At 46.8% G+C, this 16,131-nt stretch overlaps 1 protein-coding gene across 15 annotated transcripts in view; it reads right to left on the minus strand.

Annotated features, from left to right (window-relative positions):
* Positions 1–16,131, minus strand: part of FRAS1 (Fraser extracellular matrix complex subunit 1) — a 160,563-nt gene that overhangs the window by 83,024 nt on the left and 61,408 nt on the right. For 14 of the 15 annotated variants that reach the window (XR_008576881.1, XR_008576882.1, XR_008576885.1 and 11 more), the window contains 8 exons: positions 15,411–15,544; positions 12,626–12,709; positions 11,886–11,987; positions 11,608–11,799; positions 7,357–7,446; positions 6,084–6,231; positions 3,630–3,773; positions 3,171–3,305 (listed from right to left, as the gene is read on the minus strand). Coding sequence is in view for 8 of the 15 variants with exons in the window: in XM_054824195.1 (XP_054680170.1) it covers positions 3,171–3,305; positions 3,630–3,773; positions 6,084–6,231; positions 7,357–7,446; positions 11,608–11,799; positions 11,886–11,987; positions 12,626–12,709; positions 15,411–15,544 (1,029 nt within the window). In the remaining 7 variants the exon portion in view is untranslated. Of the gene's footprint in view, positions 1–89; positions 929–3,170; positions 3,306–3,629; positions 3,774–6,083; positions 6,232–7,356; positions 7,447–11,607; positions 11,800–11,885; positions 11,988–12,625; positions 12,710–15,410; positions 15,545–16,131 lie in introns of those variants that run through there. The other variant, XM_054824200.1, reaches the window with a different exon arrangement.

Raw genomic sequence — 16,131 nt, forward strand, 5'->3', positions numbered from 1 at the left:
TGGTTTCACCCTTCCTGGCTGTTTTCAGTTCAGATTTGTAGGGGCTGTTTTGCATTGCCTCCTCCCTTCAGTGTGGATACTGGACTTACAGGCAAGACCCTGCAGCTTCACCAGACACCGCTGCTGAAGGAAAACGTGTTCAGAAGAATATAGCCGACCTTCCAGTTGCAACAGGGGGTGCAATGACTCTGCCCCAGCTGACGCGAAGGTATTCATTAAGCTGCAGTAACTCGTCTGTCCCGAAAATCAACGTTAAACAGGCAAAACTTCCAGGGTCTCGATTCTTGGTTTAAAGCAAGAGCGCTCCAGCGGCTCCTGAGCCAACGGGCGGTTTCCTCTGCTCTGTTACTCAGGAGTTGCGGGATGTAACGCAGGAGTCACACAGAAGCGACGCAAGCCCAGGCTTTTAGAAGACGAGAGGTCCTGCAAAGCGATGCTTCTGTTCTTTCACGACTGACCACAAGTCAGCGAATCAATCACAGATCCGCTCACCAAACTGTCTATCAGCGCAGGGTATAACATTCCCGGGTTTGGTGCTAACGCAAACGGCATCCCAGCAAGAACGCGGTAAGAAATCACCGCTTGGCGTTGGGAAAGCACAGATGAGTCCAACCGCGCGGTGCCGCTCGGTACCGTTAACCACCTCTAACCTGGCCTCCTCCCCGTGAGCCGGGCAAGCTCGGCTTGGTCACGGTCAGCCGTTTAGCCTCCAAGGCGATGCCTCCGCAGCCAGACAGGGCAGAGAAAAACGACAGGTCTTGAATAAAAATCCAGGCGTTTTGCTACAGCGAGCTGGGTCTGTTAGCGCCAAGTTACACGGTTCGACGTTCGCATTTTGGGGAGATCAAAGCTGGAACACTTGAGTTCTGCCTAGGCTTCTGAATAATCTTGCAAACATAAATAATTAAGCTAGTAAAATGCAGCGAGAGCACTGAACACTGCAAGTCCTTCGAGCCCTTCTGTTCTACCAGGCGGAAATCTTTTATTTTTGCTTCCCTTTGCTCGGCCTTTGCTGGGGGTGGGGGAGAGGTTCTTAACTGTTTCCACAGCCTTTTTCTGACAAGGAAGACTTCATCTGCCACTCTGCTCTAAGCCTGGCACAAACCGATCCGTGATCTTTAAATGCACTGCTACGTAACCAAACCTATTACCTTTTATTGTCCACTTCACTTTCTCCTAATGGTATTAATACTTTACAGCAGCAGCTGGAGGGACGGGGGCAGGAGACAACCCTGGTGTGAGATTAAAACAGGGCAGAGATCAAACAACCGTATTCCGAAATTCAAAACAGATTCAGTTAGGCCAGATATTATAAAATGTGAATAAAAGGAAAGGCTAATTTGTCGTGTTTTGTTACAACACAGACAACAGGGTTTCGACAGTAGGATGGAGTGAGAAACCTGGTCTTACAGGTCTTTTTCATCTCCAGAACGAATTCCTCCAGAGGGATTTTACTGGAACCGTAGCAATTAACACAGTCTAGTTCATCCTTTCTGTGATTTAGGAACATGCTTATTGTAGATGGTAAAGCCATTATGAGAAAAAATATTTCTGAACAGCCTAAGGCTCATCTGGACAATCAGATTAGAGATTTGTAAAAATAAATAGGATACAAAGAAAGAGTGGCTGGCGATGAATTACGGACCGTATCTGAAATTTAAGACTTTCTCCACTGGTTTGACTTTATGCAGAAAATGCAGCCAGGCAGAACTAAAGCAAATTGGTTTAATTCCCTTGAGGAAATAGGAACACATTTTCCCAGCAACTTTCAGCTACAAGCATGCGTGACCGCAAATTTGGATGGAATGTACAACCAGTAATCTACAAACCAGTAATGAAATGAAACATTAGCTTTTCCCCACCGCTTCAGCAGTACACGAGCGCTGCCAATTAAAACACTAGGAACAGGTGGAAAGGAAATGGTAAAATAAAACCAAATGAAGTAGAAGATTATTCCATACTTAAGTCTATAAATTCTTTTGGACTGGGTCTCTCTTTGCTGTTCATACGTGCACAACGGGGCCCTCGTCTGCGGTCACCGCTGGAGGACAGAGGTTTTTCAGACTTTCAAAACCTGAAACAAACGGTCGGCTCTTCAAGGAAAATCACTTCAGAAAAGGAAGCGGGGCTTACAACCTGAAGTGCTTTCCCCCGAAATCTGCCAAAAAGCCCTAAGCCCGTATTTAATTTTAAGCAGGAGGGCTAGTTCCAAAGCAATCGAAGTGATGGCTCAAGAAGTTAAGCGTGTGCTCCACCCCTGTGCTGAATTAGAGCTGTGGAAATAATGAGAAGCCTTCTAGAAAGGCCAACATCAAGAGGAGAAAAGCGTTAACTTTAGAGAAAACAATTAAACTGTCACGGTGAGAAAGCGGCTGCCTTACAGTTTGGGGAAAGTACCAGTATTTCAAAGGAGCAGGGGACGCTCATAAAAGCGCTATCACAGTTCCATCAAAGAGAAAACTCTAACCTCCCAATCTTATTCTCAGTCTTTGCAACTGCTAAGACAGAGGATTTAGACACATCTCAGTGCTTTACAGAATTACTAATTTACTTTGTAAATACGCTTCCTGAGAACAGTTAGTCCAATCAACTTTCAGGAAGAGCGCGCCATGTGAAGCAAATGAATGGCAAAACAAAGCAAAAAAAACTTTTCCAAAAAGTATTTTCTGTGAGCTTTTCCGAGTCCTGGCAATCCCTCATCCCTCCAAGCACCACCTCCTGAAAGGTCTGGCATTAGCAGCTGCAGCTGGTCTGCACTGAACTCAAAGAAAAACCCTGCGGATCAGATTGCCAGGCACGGCTCAGGGCGTTACGTCCTTAGTAAAATCAGTGCGTACATCCCGCTCTGTACCCTTAACACCGCAAAAACCACGGTCACGTCTCCGAAAGAGAATTCTGAATTGAGAGGGGACAGGGGTGAAAAACCGCCGTGTTGAAAAGCAGAGTTTTAGACCAAGAGAGCCAAGGAATTTGCATGCATATTTCCCCAACCAGTAATCAATTTTACGCTGTATGACTCTGTTCGCTCCTTCCTTTACTCTAGGGTGAACATTAACACCTATGTCAACAGCAGATCCCCCAACAGAGAGTACGCCTAATAGCTCGGGTACAGCTTTTGTCTGCTGTTTTGCTATCACAAAGTAGCGCAGTCTCTTTTTGCTTCGAGTTACCTGTACAGAGGAGCCGATCCTGAAAGTATCCCTTCCCACACGAAGTCACGCACTGCCCGTTCTTCATTAGCAGGGATGTCTGGCACGAGGAGCACTCAAATCCGTTGGTACAGGTTGAGCAGGTTTCATTGCAGGCTTCCAAGAGAAAGAATGGAGAACAAAGGTGTATTAATCCCAAACGTCTTGATGCAGCAAGACTCCCCTGCTCTGATAAAAGGAGACAATTTTGCCTCATTTTGGCAAAAGGGTTTGAGAATTTGCATTTTTCAGGGGCTTCCGCCCAAAGCATCCTGAAGCCTTAAGCCCATGGTCACTACTCAGTACGTGCCTGAACGCTTTTCCAAACAAAGCCTGGCGATCTCTTTATAATAAGCCCGCGGGATCCTACAAACAAAAGCACAGCAAGCCACAGAGAAGAAGAGGCTCATCTGAGAAGGTACGACCCCTTGCAGAAATTACCTAAGCAGGTCCCCCCATCCTGGTAGAAGCCCGATTCACACGTCTCCACGCAGCGCCCGTTCTGCAGCTGCCTCCTCGCGTCTCGGCAGGCGTTACAGTGATCAAAGGACCGCGAGCAGGTCAGACAGTCTGGGTGGCACTCAACTGGCACAGAGACAAGACACGAAGGTAAAAACCATCGGCAGCGTTTTCCATCAGGAAGGCACAAAACAATGCGCACTCCGAAATCAAAGTGAAATTCATTCCTCGTTTCTGGCGGTGGTTCAAGGTGTGTTAGTTTTGGAGTAGGGTTTTTTCCCCAAGACTGCACGAAAGGGGTTAAATATTATATTGCTGTCTTCTAGTATGGCAGAAGTTACTACACAGACTCAGATTTTTCTAGACTATTGATAAAAAGGATAGTCATTGTCCACGTGGTTTCTCGACAGTAAAAATCCCAAGTCATCAGGAATTAATGGTCCGAAACAACCTGAATCTGAGCTTCCTTTAGTCAAACCCTGCGATAAGTCAAGACGACGGTGTCCGTGCCAGGTCGGAGTACAGGTGCCAGACCACTTCCCCTCCAGTGAAAAGCTTTATGGCACAGCACCGTGGCAAGCGTTTCCCGACCCGGGTATTTTCTCAAACAGCTTGGCTGCCCTCTCTGCAGAGGCCAGGAGAAGGACTGCTTTCGCTTTACTACTGAGCTACTTTTGCTAGCTGGAAGAAAAGCTGTCTGTTCCTTCCTGACAAGTCAGCAGAAAGGATCCCAATGCTGAAAACTCTCCTTCGCTTACATGAAATAACCTGCTAGTTTCCAGGGAGGCGTACCTAAGGAAAGAATGAGGAATCAAGACACACACAGTTGAAGATAACACTGAATCCACAGTGATAAACAGGAGGAGCCAAGAGGATGCTCTGGCTCCATCCACTTCTTTCCAATAACTTTCCAAAGGAGTATGCGGCCCCAGCCTTCCAGGCTGACAATGAACTGGCTACTTGGAGATGTACAGAATGGACAATTGTTTCTCGAGGTGCAAAAAAGTTCCCTCTGCTCCAACCCAAATGTTCTCAGTGAGAGGGTTTTAACATAAATACAGCTTTGCTTAGGGCCATATGCTTTACGCTAGCTGAGAATGAACGGCTTCTCTCGGCCTGTTTCCCCCAGCACATCTGTGAGAAGCAGCAATAAATTTTTACTGGCTTTAACGAAGCAGACGCGTTAGGGACTGATGCTCTGGGCTCACAGACCGAACTGCCGCAAGCGGGATTTTGCATTTGTTTCTCATCCCCTCCTATGCAAAACAGAAAAAGAGAGAGGGAAAATAGCAAGCTTCGGGAAAGGAAATTTCCATTTATCTTTTAGGGCATAAAAAAGCAAGTTTGGCTCTGTATGTCCAATGCCATGACTTCAGAGCCTGTATTTTCCAAAACGCTACCATTACAGAAGCTAAACGAAGAGGCCGGATTTCCAAGGGTAACCAGTACCCAGTGGCACTTCTTGCTAAGAAGGAGAACAGATGGGTGCTGAGAGCAGTTTGTAATCTGGCCCCTCCTTAGGAGCCTCTGCAGATGCTGTTCCCTTTCAAAAATCCAGGACAATTTTATCCAAACTGTCCAAAACCCATTTCCCTCACTTTTCAATTTGTCGTGCTTTGCATTTTTATTAGCATGCAGTAAATAACAAGCTTTAAAACATTAATATGGCGAATGTGCCAAGGCACTCCTGCAAATGACAGCATAATTAAACTGTGAAGCTATTTTCTTTTTACTGAGATAAAACATTAACTGGAGCACTCTGATAAAACCAAAGTTATATGAATGCAGCAAGAAGAGCTACCAACATGAAAAATTAGCAAACCACAGCTAAAGCCTACCAACTGTGGATTGTAAATCACAGAGAATGACAATATCCTGGAGAAAAATGAATTTATATGCAAAATTAACATACAAGCTAAGGCTATCCTAATCTTTCCAAACAATTATTAACTGGCAGCCATTCAGCCCCAGGTGAGCTTGTGGCATAACAGCGTAAGCAGGTTCTTTCTCCTTTCCACTCCCAAGCAATAATCAGGAGCCCATAAACTCCAAAACCCATGTTAGGATTCAGGAAGGAGCAGTCCTCTGCCTTAGGGGAAAAAAAAAAAAAAGAAAAAGAAAAGGACGAAACGTTTCCAAAACACCAACCCCAAGGAGAAACTCTTTTGCTGAAAGAAAGCTATCTTTTAAACCAGGGGAAGTCAGCGGATGGAGCCCTAAAGCTCTCTAAGAACCCTAATGAAATTATATGGAAACCAGTTAATTAGCAACAGAAAACCCAAGACAAGTTAAACTTCCACGCGGGTACCAGAGCGGTACTGGGGAAGCGAGGGCGGCAGGGACGCCAGAGCAACCCCCGTGCCGGAGGTGTACGTGACGCCCGCGCTGGCACCCGTCGGGAGCGACGGAGGGAGACGACGGACCCCGGGTCTGTACCTGGCTCGCAGCGCGGGCAGCAGTCACCCTTCGCCTCAACGGCCAGGCTGCCCAGCGGGCAGGGCGGGCAGGAGCGCAGGAAGCAGGTCACCTCCGCGTCCCGGCATTCGCATTCTCCGCACGGTCCTTCTTCCCATTTCTCGCCGTTCTGCACGAGAAACACCCAACGGGCAGCATCAGCAGCGAGGGAGAGCCTTTGCACCAAGGCGTTTTGCCACGCACGGGAATCTCTGGGTAAATTGCAAGGCAATTTACAACTGCTAGGAGTAAATTAAACGTTGCCGCCGTGGGACCCCGTGCCTCCGTACCGTTGACCCTCTTGCTCTCTTTGCCCTTCCAGAAGAAGGCAGCCTGCAAAGCGCCGGCCCAGATCAGTCCTGGGCCCGTGAACGCCCGAACGCGTTCCCTCCCAGCGCTCCTCCAAAGCAGGGTGGGTTTCCAGTTAGCGCCAAGTCCCTTCTACCCCTTCACCTCCCGTCGTTTTCTCTGACTCAAAGGATTTTCTCCTGTCTCCAAATTTTGCTCGTCCACCTCTTTTTCACAGCCCGGTAACAAGCGCTTGACTCTGCGGTGTATCTATAGAGCTTGGTACCCGTAATCTCTCCTGTCTGAAGCTCTGTCTTCACATCGTGACCTTTTTGTCACGCTTTAAATCTCTTTCCAACCTTCACAGCATTTTATTTCCCCTCCTCCTCTCCTGCCTTGCTTTCCATCACCGGGGACTGGCCGAAACACCACGGAGAAGAGGAGGTATCACCGACTCTCTTCCAAACTACCCATCGCCCCCGACATCTGCCGGCTTTTACAAGTCGACGGAGGGAAGGGACCTCGCACGTGCTGTTCCCCTCCCGCCATCTGCGTCCCCGGGTCTGCTCAGAAGGCCATCAAACTAAAAATTCTAATCGGTGGGCTACGTAGGCAGAAAGCTATACATTGCCCCAGCTCTGTAGCCTCTACGGGATTAAAGTCAGGCATCTTTAAGTCCATGAGATGCACAGGAAACCTAGGAGTATGTACATTAAATATTAAAGGGAAATGATTGATTATACCGCACAAAGGAGAGCAAGGCAAACTTAAACTCTGCAGCAGATGCACGCATTATAAAGCGTGTTCTGTAAACTGAAAAAGCAATCTGCAGACAATATTAATGGATTATTTTTCTGCTACACTTGCAAATAATATCCTTCTCAGAACCGGAGGGGGAGAGCCTATTCCTCCAAACCTTTACGAGCAGAACTCACTATTACGTGCTCCGAAGTACCAGGATACTCACAGCTTTGGTATGTTCTTTGTAAACACAGGAACTATTCCTTGAAATACATTCAGGACAGCACTTCCCATCTAAGTGAATTAATTCTTCACCCTGTGAAGAGAAAGGTTGCAGCAATACAAACGGAATCGACATCACCAAAATTACTGTGGAATGCAGAGGCAGAGCAGCTCTTGCCCTGGAATGCAATCTTCAATATCTAATTTCACCTTATCTTCTCTCTATCCTACTTCATCGCTGTAGGTTCTGGTTGAAAAACGCGCTCAGTGAATACTGCCGTTGCAGAACAAACCCCAGAAAAGGCCAGGGCATTCAGCGATGAGGCCATTACTTCATCCCTAAATCCCGCAGAGAAAGACCTGCCCCCCCCAGTATAATCCACTGCAAGGACGGAGAACAGGAATGCCTTATTTTTACCGCGGATCTCTAGGACTTTACCGGACCGCTGTCAAGATTTCAATGCGTAGAAGCCCACCTTCATTTTGAATGTTCTACTTTTTTCCCCCCCAAGAGAATTTCAAAGCACATGCCCTACTTATCCCAGATGGAAAAAGCCTGTTCTTTGTTACAACTGCACAACTCCACAGAAGCCACTTAAATAACGTCAGTTTGAAGGTAAGAATTTAGCAGCAGAAGGGAATAAAGCGCCCTAATTCGTCACAAATTTTTGTGTCCAAGCAGAATATTTAGAAAAGAGAGAGACCCTGTCCTAGGGAACCAGGACACAGCTCAAAAGAAAGAGCTTTGATTTCCTGACCTGGGTAGCTTTGCTGGACCAGATTCTCCGCACTGTAAACACAGGCAAGGTCGCACATACTAGTCAGAAACCAGACAGCCGCACGCAAACCCACTACGATTAAAAAGTTACAAATGAACGACTAAATTAGCTTTGGTGCCGATCTGCACTGAGCGCTTGCTCGCAACCAGGCTGATTACTTACCCGCGACAGAGAAATCGGGACCGTTCGTTAAATGTTTGCAAGGGGCTCGCACACCCAAGGAAATCACGCCGCTCACACTGGTTTCCGTTTCAGCACGTTGCTGCTTTCTTCCGACGGCTCACAAAATTCAGGTGAGCGCCAAGTTTACCCAAGAGCTTTGCTACTTTACACCGAGCGAGCATCTCTTCCAGCAGTCATCCCAGGATATTTTTCACCGTGCCACACTGGCACGCTCACCAATTTGTGGATGCAAATGACTTCAGACATGGCAATAACAGCACCGGTCTCTGTCGGATTCCCCAAGGTAGAACAACTAAGCCAGGCCGCGCTCTGGCAACGCTCAGGCATGTCCGAGAACAGGTAAGAGAGGAGGAACCGTGTGGTTCTCAGTCATCGAGGACCACACGCGGCCTAAATCTCTCGCTGCTGGTTCTATACGTTTTTGCTCTTAAATCATTACGTCAAAACGCCACTGGCAGCGGTTGGCTCTCGTGTCGCTACTACGTACTGGAAACTCTCCCATCCCCGTCCCTGCCCCACATGCCCACCCGCACCCGTAAACGCAGGCTGCAGGAAAGCTGAGGACAACTCGCCGTGGAACATGGCTCGCCTAGCCAAAAAAAAAAAAATGCAACCGCGCTGCTCTGCCAAGACTCAGAAAAGGGAGAGGCTACGCGAGATAACTTGCGGCTTTGCTGAGGAGAGAGTCGTCATATGCCAGGTTGAGAACGTTAAAAGGCAGTGAGGGGCTGGGAGGCAGAAAAGAGAAGAAAAAACGGTTTATGCAATCTCTCAAACACGTGCACGCCTACATCCACAGGCACCATCCGTAACTCTCAAGCCCCTAGCTCCGTTCCTTCCATCAGAAAGACTCCTGCCGCTGGCCGGCCGTACGGCACTCACGCAGCACCCTGCGAGCTCCATCTTACCGATCCTGCGGTTCCTAGGGCTGGCAGGGCTGCGAGCAGAAATGCTCCATCGCCAGCCTACTCAGGTCGGCTGCAGCATCCCCTGCTAGCGCCCGTGACCCATCCTCCTCCGAACATCGTCACGAGGGTGCGTGCTTAGCTGGGGTGCTGGCAAGCGCTCCGGCAGGATTATTTGATGCTCTGACGGTTTGAGTGGTTTTGGTTGAGCGCGTCCACATCCGTAGGTATCCCAGCCTGCCACGTACCTTGTATTCCTAGCTCATCCGTAACCTGCTGAAAATGGCTTTTTGAAGGTTGGGTCGGAATCACCGCAGACACTTGCATTTGGCAGCTGCTGGACAGGTTGGTTTGAAAGGGTTTATAAGCTAAACCTCTACCCTACCCTCACGTAACGCTGCTAGACTATGTCGAGCTGTCTAGGATTTGCAGTTCGTATCTGTGGCCTCATTACACTTTAAATAGGACGATGTGACCAGAAAATTAATAGTGCCTTAACGAAGAGATGAATCCAAATGCTCCTAGCTTCACATCAGCTCCGATTTATTCACGCAGGTGCCTAAAAAACAGACCCGCAACTCAAAGAGGAAAAAGCAAAGGAGAAAGGAAATATTTTATGTGCTTTTTGGGTAAATATTTTATCGTAATTAATTAACGCGCACCTTGTACTATTGAGGTAAGCTATGCCTGAACATGACTTGAGGAAGCCAGTTTATCTTAAGGGAAGCCATGCAGAATAATAAATCCTTGGGCAAATATCTTTTATCGAGTGGGACCATAACTCTTGTCTACAACAAAGGACACTGTCTTCCTCCTCCTGTCCTCCTAGCAATCACGTCTCATTCAACTCAAAATTGCAGCGGTTCATACTCTGACAAATAATACCACTTTTTTAGATGCTCAGGCTTTTAGATGTTACCTGTGAGAGCCCGAGTTTGAAAAATCGCTGCGGGAAGGATCGTGCTGCAGACTTTTGAACCCCCCAGTTTTGAACCCTACACGCTAACATCTTCAGCTATTGTTCTGTAAAATATCCCCGGCTTTTCTGAATAATGGATTCTTTGTCAGTACCCAAGATAAAAGCATGAATATTAAATAATTCTCCCTACCGAGCCATGACAGCACGCCATCATCATTAGTGTAAATGATCCAATTTACAGCCGTAAGCATGCAGGAAGCTGACTGAAACAGATGCGAGTGCGCGAGATTTTATGACAACCATGACTTTCCACCCAGCAAAATCTCTCCATGCAGTTTAAGGTCAGATGATCGTCAGCAGTACTGCACCAGCGACAAGAGTTTGGGTCCCACAGCCAACGCATTTTTGCTGTTTAAAAGGCACAATCTCAGATGAACGAGCATACGCCTTGATTCCTAGACGCATCCTCTCCGCACAATCACCATTTGGGACCCTGCGTGCGGATTCTCACTTGTTTGAACTCTCATTAAAACAATCTAATCCAGTGAATCCATTATGTCCAGATTTTGGCTGGACTTCAGACACAACACAAGGGTGCTGCTACTCAAGATGTAGCACGCAGGCAGTCACCAGAAAAGCATTGCCACTGAGAAAGAAAACTCAGAAGGCTACAATTCCTTCCCTTCCCCTCACTGACACTGCGGAGCAGTAGGTATAAAGCAGATATTAGTTTGCCAATTAAAACAGACGCAGTGACAAATAACACAGAAGTCTTATCCCACCGCAAAAAGGCAATTCAGAACATATTGGTATGCGTGTCTGTGTGTGTGAAGCATTCAACCCTACCTAATGCATCCTGCACATCCACTATAGAGCAAATATAACAAAACCTGCGGGGGGAGGATTTAGTTCTGGAGTAAACAGCACTGGGAATAAAATACCTTACCAGCTTCACTCCCATGCCAAGAATGGCATGGAAAAAATGGAGAAAAGCGGAACACCGACTTCCAAATCCAACTACCTTACTGAAGCCCCCTGTAGCATACAGAATGAAGATAAAAGGGATGTTTCTTAAGCTTTTAACTGCCTCTGACCTGTACATCTCTCCCCACGTTCAGCTCCTGGTAAAGCTGGTGGTCACTGAAACCTCTGGGTGCCTGACCCTCCACCGCAGCAGGCGGACAAGAGCGTGGGAGGGAAGCCACGGGAAACTGGTCACCGGTTCACACTGGCTTGCTTCACGGTGCAAGCCCACCGAGCAGTCAACCTCGCGTGGAAACCCCAAAATTTACTCTCCTTTCCTCTGAAGTGTTTTCAAGGAAATCGCACAAAAGAAGCCCCGAGAGAAGGGCAGGTTCTTTGAGTGTCTCAAGATGTCAGTAAAAAAAAAAAAAAAGAAAAAAAAAGGCGGGGGGGGAAATATCACAAGACTTGACAGATATATCTCGAAAGAAGACAAGCCGCCTTACCTTGGCACACTCCACTCTGGCACACTCGGCTTCCTGGCAAGTGACTTGCCCTTCATCGCACACGCAGAAGTCACAGCGAGTACCGTTCCACATCTCACCGTGGTACCTGGTCGTGCCACCATACAGGCAGTTTCCCCTGGAAGACACGCACTCCTCACAGCACTTCCCAGGACGCTGCACTTTGTTCTCCCCCTACAAAACATCAGCAAGCATTGAGCAGGACTGCCCGGAACCCACTGGCATGGGCACAGCGATACCGGTGAAAGATTTTTAACTACCTTCTCACAGGTAATAGCGTCACAGGTCTCTCGCAGACATCTGACTTCTCCTCTGTGACACGCGCATGCAGTGCAGGGATTTTTTTTCCACTGTTCGCCATGCTGTTCAAAAAGAACACGTATGCAATTGTTAAACACTCTTCATAAATAACCAAATTCTTTCCAGAAATCTGTGCTGCTTATGGAATATGACGGCTCCTTCTGCGTGTCTGTATCCGATAATAAGCTTTTCTTAAAAAATGCTTATCTCGATGCGATCAGCAAGCAGAAAGAAGAGGTACGAGGGCCTAGATGACACCGTGGTGTGTATTTCTCATTAACTGCAAGCCAGTGACATTGGTTAACTACTATTATTAGCAAACCATAATAATTAACAGAAAATCCCACATCCTTATGCTGATGACATAATGCATTAAATCAATTCCAGATGATATAATGAAAGATGTTAATACTGTGACCTTCACCGGTGCTTTCTGCTTTCCTCCTTCAAAAAAGCGTGAAAAGAAAGCGCCTAATCTGCTTCACCCTGCAACCTTCCTTTCTGCTTGCCAGCGAATTCTTATCTAGTCCTAATTTCTTTCAATGCTTTTGGCTTTCCAGGAAGAAAAAAAAAAAAAAAAAAGCAACGGTTGTGCTAAGCTATCAGCGCTGGCAGAAAGTCAGATGTCACGGAGAAGGGAAAGAGAGATGTGCCAGAACTTGTGAACCACTGCCTCTTGGTGTGGCTCGTCAAAGGCTACCTGGTAGACTCTTCCTGACACCGAGCAGGGCTTTGGAACACATTCTGGGCAGCATTTTCCAGGAGACATAACCATAACTTCATCCTAAATAGAAAGCAGGAGAGACAAGTAAAATAAGAGCGTGAACGGTTAACACGGGGCTCAGCATCAGTGCCTGGAATTCCAGGCGTTTAGTATCGGTGTGATAACCCACGGTCCCTCAAGGCTTCATTTGGGCTCCCATATCTGGGGGCAGGCTTCACAGCACGAGATCAGTGTGGAAAGCTAGAAAGATATTTCCTTCAGCTCATTATCTGGGCTTCTTTGGATAGCAGCTGAGGTCCAAATACACAGATAGGTATACAGATGCAGATAAAGACGCGCACATGAGATAAAGTACGTATGTTCAAGTATACGGATACACAGTTAAAAAAAAAAGCATATATAAAGCTATGTAGAGAAGCACGCTAAAGCATGAGATGGAGAAGAGATTTTTTCCTGGTGCTGCCACGTTTTAAGGCTTTGAACGTATGATTTAGACTCGCCATCTCTTAGGCATTCGCACTGCTTCAGTTAAATCCATACAGCGTAACTGCCTGTGCAGGTGTCAAATTATGCGTAAAACTGGATTACCCTAATTTAAACTTTTTCATGACTGATTTAAATCACATTGGAATAGGTCGACACTTCGCATCAACGTAACGGTTCCTGCGTGCCTCAGCTCCGTCCATCCAAAACGTGTCCGTAATTCCCCTGCTACAATTTCACGTAAACCCAACGATTTGGAATAGTATTGTTCGCCAGCACCTCCCTCCCTCCAGCCCCATCAGGATGACCGAAGACTGACTTGCAGACTGAAAGCAGCGCAGAAATGCCAAGCACTATTAGCTCATCTGCTTTGTTAGTCAAATCACCAGCTTTCAGAGAAAGAGTGGGAGACTTTGTATAAAAGTTATCGACGGTAGATTTCCCAGCAGAGTTAAAAGAACTCTTTCGTGGATTCCAGTGGGATATGTGGTGGGATATTCAGGTGCACTCCTGCACGCAACGAGGATTTTTGAAGTTCCTCTCCCTCAGCACCCAGGGAAGGGCACAGTTATCTGAAAGATGAGAGTTTAATACTGAGAGAATTTATGTATTTGCTTTTGACAGGGAGTTGAGAATGAAGAAAGCGACAGAGATAAAGGCACGGGCAAGAAAACATTAGGGATGATTGAGAGCAGAGCAGGACCCTCGCACATCCTGCTCGTGTCCCTTCCACTGGGCACATCGGTAGGAAATATCTGGAACACCATCAGAATTGGCTTTCTGCTGCTTTAACTCGCACGCTCTCAGCCAATTATTCTCAGATACATCACGGCAACACCACAGTCATTTCTATTTCCGCAAATTAAATCCTAATGATTAGCTGATTAAATGTTAGCGCAATCAGTCAGCAGGTAACATCAGCCCATTTAGAACGGGAAAAGAGGAATCTAAAGCAGGCATAAATTTGTTTTAATGCACAGTACTTAGTCAACGAGTACTAAAAGAGTATCTCAGGACCAAGCAAAACACAATTAGCATGTGGAGAAGCATGTGGGCTTTCCTTCTATTAAAAAAAAAAAACCCTGTTAATTGCACAAACATCTGGTCCAGTAATAGAAAGCTGGGTAAGCATCACCAGAAGGAAAGTTTATGACTACTGCTTTTGTTTTTCTCAGTGCTAGAGAGGAGTGTGCTCAGCCTGAGCACAGATTTCAAGGGAGCTTCTAGATTCATCATTGGAGCATGGCAATAGATTAAAAAATACTTGGGAAACGGCAGCCCCTAAAGCATAAAGTCAAGGTCAGAAAGAGGGATTTGCAGGGAGCCAGTTCCCGCGCTTCCTTAGCATGGCACGCTGTTGTAAAGGAGTACACCAAGGTGCAAAAAAACCCTGGTATGATGGGCCCAGTGAAAAGAAATCCGAAGAGCACAGTCACACCCTTAAGCACTTCCAATTTAACAACAAGAATTCCAAAAACTGAGTCACTCGTACAGAGCGTGGAGTACTGTGCACAGTTTGCTGCCTTGAGTAACCCCCGTGACAACGCCGTGTATAATCTTGTAGTGTTTTGGTTAGGCTGATCGCTGCACAAGTGCTGAGGACTCATCATTTGTCCAGAGCAAAGACCTTGGAGACCAAAATGGCCCAGTTCTCTCAACCGGGCTAAAACCGTGAGTCTCTGCTTGAGCTTGCCTAACTTACCTTCCTGGGTTTGCCGATTTCTAAACACAAGCACACATAAGGAATAGTGCTCTGAGACTCTTCTTTCAGCTGAAGTTGTCTTGTATTTCTAAACTCTTTAAGTCAAAAGGGGACTTGTATCCACATTTGACTACTTTCAACTGTATTTCTAGCGTTCTTGTGAAAGAAAAAGCAAATAAGACCTGCGAACCAAACACTGAAATTTGTGAAGATAAACCACCTTTAAAGATCTGGTGTTTTCATTCCTTCCCTCACAGAAATAAAAACATTTCCTGATAAAACCTACATAATTTTGTTAGTAAAAAACAAAAAAGCCCTTTCTTTAGACAGCAGTTCTGCTTAATTAGCCAGCAAAGGCACGATAAGAGTAAAATGACGGAGAAGGAAGGCAGAGACAGAGAGCACGTGTGTACTGACAGACTTAACCGTCGCTCCGTATTTCCACACACCGAAACCCCCTTTTCCAAATCACCACACGCAGGATTTGCCTCCTAATTTGTACACTGGCACGAGAAACGGACCTCGCCAAGGGCAAGGGTGAGGAGTCACGTCCCCAGAGGGCGGACGGGTCCTGACCTGGCTGCACAGGAGAGGCTGGCAGGAAGCTGTGGAGCACTGAGTCTCGCCGTCCCTGCAGACGCATTTGGAGCACCGACCGAGGCGCCAGTCCTCGCCATCCTGGAACAAGCGTCCATCAAAGGAGCAAGGCTCTAAGAGATATGAAAACAATGGGTAATTTTCTTTTCCAATGCCCTTTAACTCCTCTCCATCGCCCACAATCAAAACACAGATTTTGTGCGTCTCAGAGCTCGGAATTCTGATTTGTCAAAGCAGGTTAACGACAGTAACGACTCCACCAGTTTTCAAGGGCTTCAGATTTGCGAATGAGGAGCCCTGGATGCACCTCTCCCACAGGACTCCTATGAGAAAAGGTATCCAATAGCTCAGGCATTTTTTGGAACTTGCAGTCCGAGTCTGCAAGTGCCAAAGGTACCCTCAATACATAGGAAATATCTGCGCCTTTTTTTCCCAGATTTTAATCTCCAAAATAAGGACATTTTAGGCACATCTGCTCACTGTGTAAAGCTTATTGCTTCCTCTTGGCCTACGGGTGAAGCTGTTAAAAATGTAAATACGGTAGCAGGACAGAAAGAGAATTCAGGGACACACTTGACGCCAGTGTCTTCCCAACAGAACTGAACAAAAAAAAAAAACCAAACCAAAAAACCAAGCTTTCCAGATTTGGGACTAAAAGGAGATTTCTGGTGACCTACTGCTCGGCTCGATGAAGCCAGAC

Source organism: Grus americana, chromosome 4 (assembly GCF_028858705.1).
Source record: "Grus americana isolate bGruAme1 chromosome 4, bGruAme1.mat, whole genome shotgun sequence".
In the NCBI taxonomy this organism is placed as follows: Eukaryota; Metazoa; Chordata; class Aves; order Gruiformes; family Gruidae; genus Grus; species Grus americana.